The 4,822-nt window shown below is 38.2% G+C and overlaps 1 protein-coding gene across 1 annotated transcript; it reads left to right on the top strand.

Annotated features, from left to right (window-relative positions):
• Positions 1-1,345: 1,345 nt before the first annotated feature.
• On the top strand, positions 1,346-4,126 carry LOC142504931 (uncharacterized). The gene is made up of 5 exons (XM_075617769.1): positions 1,346-1,639; positions 1,757-2,464; positions 2,986-3,145; positions 3,229-3,365; positions 3,887-4,126. The coding sequence occupies exons 1-5, from the start codon at positions 1,346-1,348 to the stop codon at positions 4,124-4,126; spliced, it is 1,539 nt and encodes a 512-aa protein (XP_075473884.1).
• The last annotated feature ends 696 nt before the right edge of the window (positions 4,127-4,822 follow it).

Here is a 4,822-nt window from a genome sequence, read left to right on the forward strand (position 1 = left end):
ACATTTAATTATCTTTCCCAAAAAGAGGAAGACCAAGTATAGACCTAAAGTTCTGTTGCTCAAAACAGTTTCCTTAAAAGGAGCTCCTCAAGAAAATCAATTCAGAACGATGCTGTGCAAAAGGAACATTAAATGCGTTTATCAAAGATAATTTAATGCTCAACATATCGAAAGCAACACATCTGTACAGAGGATCAGGTTAACGTTGTTTTGTACTTTCCGACCGTTAAGGAAATCTTGTATATTAACGGAAGAGTTTGCAAGCAGAAAGGCAGAGATTCTCAGCTGCATTATTACAACTGGCTTGCTACTCAAAAAGATCTCAGAGCGTTCTCAAAAGTTTATATACTCCATCGCTCAATCAGCACGCACTAAAGAGAAATTTATCTGATCATCTAAAGGATCATTTTCGTGTTACTAAATCAAAACCATTTATTCATATCATTAACCCTTTGGTTATTTGATTCAGTTTTGTTGTCTGGTGAACTAAGTGTTCTTAAATATCCAGAAGTGTAAAGTGATCACTAAGAGTTCCAAAACAGGCAGAGTGATAAGTCCTGATTGGACCGGGCGTTGCAAGAAGTTTGTAAAGCCAAAGTCTTTCAGTGGAATCCTTCCTAAGGAGGAAGAAGGGGTGACGTAGGAGTTGTTAATCTCCGAACATCCATAACAAACCTGTGTCACTTTACTTTCAGCAATTACTTATCTGTCTAAATCTCTACTCATTGTTTTAGCCTGTTATTTTGTTTTTAGCTGCATCAAATATTGTGAATCGTTTTCTGCACTTAAAAAGTAGTTCACATTCTCAACCGTTTGAGAAGACGTTTTCAACCGCCTAAAAACGGTTAAAATCACTGGTACACCGAGAAAATTTTAAAAGAGTTCATTCACCCCCCCTTCTAAACTCTTTCCTGATCCTTACAAGTAGTATCTGAGCGGGGTTTCTCTCAAACACTAATATCTTTTAAACACTTATGGCATCTTTTAATAAAGTTCATATGTTCTCTAAAGAAGATTATGATGATTGGAAGATTCCTATGCAGGCACATCTAGCAGCCCAAGATGATGATATGTGGTACATTATCACTGATGGGCCGATGAAAATCCTGAAAGTAAATACAGCTGCTGCTACAATCGAAGATGCTCCTCAGATGGTAGAAAAGCACAGATCAGAATGGACTGCTGAGGATAAGAAGAAAGCAAATCTGGATAACGTTGCGAAAGATATCCTCTACAAAACCTTGGACAAAAATATGTTTGCCAAGATCAAGACGTGCACTACTGCCAAGGAAGTATGGGAGAAGCTTACTCAACTATGTGAAGGCAATGATCAAACAATGCAAAAATGAAGCCAGGAGAAACTCTAGCAGAATTCGACGAACGGTTCAATGGAATCATTATCGAACTCACTTCATTAGGTAAAGATTATTCTAATCGAGAAATTGCTCTAAAGGTTATGCGAGCTCTTCCCAGAGAATGGGACGTGAAGACTATTGCAATGCGAGAATCCAAAGATTTGAACAAACTGGAACTTCACGATCTCTTTGCTGACCTTAAAGCATATGAGTTCGAACTTGGGATACAAACTGAAGAAGATCCATCAACCTCTCAGCAGACAAAGGCACTGCCAGCTACTATAGTGACTCTTCCGGTCGAAGAGTCCTCAAGTAAGAAATCGGCCGAGCAATTAAGCAATGAAGCCATGTCCTTATTCGTTAAAAAATTCAGTAAATTTATGCGTAAAAATCATTCACAGACGAATAAACCTCACTACAACAAGGACCATACTGATGATGGTCAAGCTTGTTTTAACTGTGGAAAGAAAGGACACATTATTGCAGAATGCAACAGGCCAAAGAAAGATGAAAAGAACTCAAGTGATAGAAGACGATTAAAAGACAACAAAAGATTCATCAAAAAGAAGAATCAGCGAGTCCTAGTTGCAGAAGAAGATAAAGGCCAATGGGCTGATTCAGAATCAGAAAAATCTATTTCTAAAGAATCTTCAAGTGAAAGCGAAGATGAGAAAGTAGAGTGTCTCATGGCAAAAGAAGATCAAGAATCTACTGATGAAGTGGTATTTGATTTTAACTCTGATGAATTCACACGAGATGATCTTGTCACCGCACTTCATGACATGGTAAATGAGTTTAAGAGGCTATCACAGCAGTTCAATGAAGCCACAACAGAAAAACAAAACTTGGGAAACAAGTTAAGTTTCTCTAGTTGTTCGCAGCAAAAAGAGGTTAACGGTTTGAAAGTGAAGTTAAGTCTGCTAACGGCTGAGAACGATGATCTGCGAAGATTGTTCCATGCTACTTTGAAAGAAAACAAACGGTTGATTAATACAATCAACATTTGGAACAAGTCCTCTGTTTCTCTTAACGAGATGCATGAAATGCAGAAACCAGCCGGAGACAAAACCGGAATAGGTTATAGCATTAATGAATGCAGTACTTCCGGAGTATCAACTCAACCGCTACTAGAGAAAGACAGTTTAAAACCAATTAAATTTGTCAGATCTAGCATGGTATATGAACATGATAAGACTGAAGATCAAGGCACTCAAAATGAAAATCTTGAAAATAACAGAAGGCGATGTGGCTTAGGATACGTCGAAATTGAGAATGCTAAAACCAACAGATCATGGCTCAGACGCAGGCCTCTTACAACCGCTCACAACGGTTCAAATTGGGCCAGCAGAAAGCCAGGGTCAACTGGAAATCATTCAAAAACTAGACCTAATCATTACCACAACAGCCGACCTGTTCAAAAGAGGTATCTATTGAGTGACAATGAAAAACGATTGAAACAGTATACTGCATAAGCACTGCATACATCACTTGATTACGCACACAACAGAAACTATTTTAGGACACATCATGAAAAATCCTTCAGGATAATTCAAGTATGGATCCCTAAAGGACTGATAAATTCAGGACCCAAATAAAAAAAGATACCAATTTCTATCTGCAATAATGACAGGTGTCAAAGAAAAGGAACCTGGAAAAATCCATTTGGTTCTTGGATAGTGGATGCTCTAGACACATGACTGGAAACAAAGATCTCTTATCAGAAGTAGTTAACTACAAAGGTCCAACAATCACCTTCGGTGACAATTTTAAAGGTAAAGCTGTGGGTAAGGGTAAGATTATCCACGACAAAATTATCATTAGAGATGGGCTGAGAACGATGATCTGTGAAGATTGTTCCATGCTGCTTTGAAAGAAAACAAACGGTTGATTGATACAATCAACATTTGGAACAAGTCCTCTGTTTCTCTTAACAAGATGCATGAAATGCAGAAACCAGCCGGAGACAAAATCGGAATAGGTTATAGCATTAATGAATGCAGTACTTTCGGAGTATCAACTCAACCGCTACTAGAGAAAGACAGTTTAAAACCAATTAAATTTGTCAGATCTAGCATGGTATATGAACATGATAAGACTGAAGATCAAGGTACTCAAAATGAAAATCTTTAAAATAACAGAAGGCGATGTGGCCTAGGATACGTCGAAATTGAGAATGCTAAAACCAACAGATCATGGCTCAGACGCATGCCTCTTACAACCGCTCACAACGGTTCAAATTGGGCCAGCAGAAAGCCAGGGTCAACTGGAAATCATTCAAAAACTAGACCTAATCATTACCACAACAGCCGACCTGTTCAAAAGAGGTATCGATTGAGTGACAATGAAAAACGATTGAAACAGTATACTGCACAAGCACTGCATACATCACTTGATTACGCACACAACAGAAACTATTTTAGGACACATCATGAAAAATCCTTCAGGATAATTCAAGTGTGGATCCCTAAAGGACTGATAAATTCAGGACCCAAATAAAAAAAGGTACCAATTTCTATCTGCAATAATGACAGGTGTCAAAGAAAAGGAACCTGGAAAAATCCATTTGGTTCTTGGATAGTGGATGCTCTAGACACATGACTGGAAACAAAGATCTCTTATCAGAAGTAGTTAACTACAAAGGTCCAACAATCACCTTCGGTGACAATTCTAAAGGTAAAGCTGTGGGTAAGGGTAAGATTATCCACGACAAAATTATCATTAGAGATGGGCTGAGAACGGTGATCTGCGAAGATTGTTCCATGCTGCTTTGAAAGAAAACAAACGGTTGATTGATACAATCAACATTTGGAACAAGTCCTCTGTTTCTCTTAACAAGATGCATGAAATGCAGAAACCAGCCGGAGACAAAATCGGAATAGGTTATAGCATTAATGAATGCAGTACTTCCGGAGTATCAACTCAACCGCTACTAGAGAAAGACAGTTTAAAACCAATTAAATTTGTCAGATCTAGCATGGTATATGAACATGATAAGACTAAAGATCAAGGTACTCAAAATGAAAATCTTGAAAATAACAGAAGGCGATGTGGCCTAGGATACGTCGAAATTGAGAATGCTAAAACCAACAGATCATGGCTCAGACGCAGGCCTCTTACAACCGCTCACAACGGTTCAAATTGGGCCAGCAGAAAGCCAGGGTCAACTGGAAATCATTCAAAAACTAGACCTAATCATTACCACAACAGCCGACCTGTTCAAAAGAGGTATCGATTGAGTGACAATGAAAAACGATTGAAACAGTATACTGCACAAGCACTGCATACATCACTTGATTACGCACACAACAGAAACTATTTTAGGACACATCATGAAAAATCCTTCAGGATAATTCAAGTGTGGATCCCTAAAGGACTGATAAATTCAGGACCCAAATAAAAAAAGGTACCAATTTCTATATGCAATAATGACAGGTGTCAAAGAAAAGGAACCTGGAAAAATCCATTTG

Source organism: Primulina tabacum, chromosome 10 (assembly GCF_025594145.1).
Source record: "Primulina tabacum isolate GXHZ01 chromosome 10, ASM2559414v2, whole genome shotgun sequence".
NCBI lineage: Eukaryota > Viridiplantae > Streptophyta > Magnoliopsida > Lamiales > Gesneriaceae > Primulina > Primulina tabacum.

Bases quoted from the DNA above. Each gene is read 5' to 3' on its own strand.
- LOC142504931 (XM_075617769.1), top strand. From the start codon at position 1,346: ATGAAGCCAGGAGAAACTCTAGCAGAATTCGACGAACGGTTCAATGGA. The intron at 1,640-1,756 runs GTGACTCTTCCG...AATCATTCACAG, and splicing joins AGGCACTGCCAGCTACTATA to ACGAATAAACCTCACTACAA. The intron at 2,465-2,985 runs GTATCAACTCAA...CAATAATGACAG, and splicing joins ATGAATGCAGTACTTCCGGA to GTGTCAAAGAAAAGGAACCT.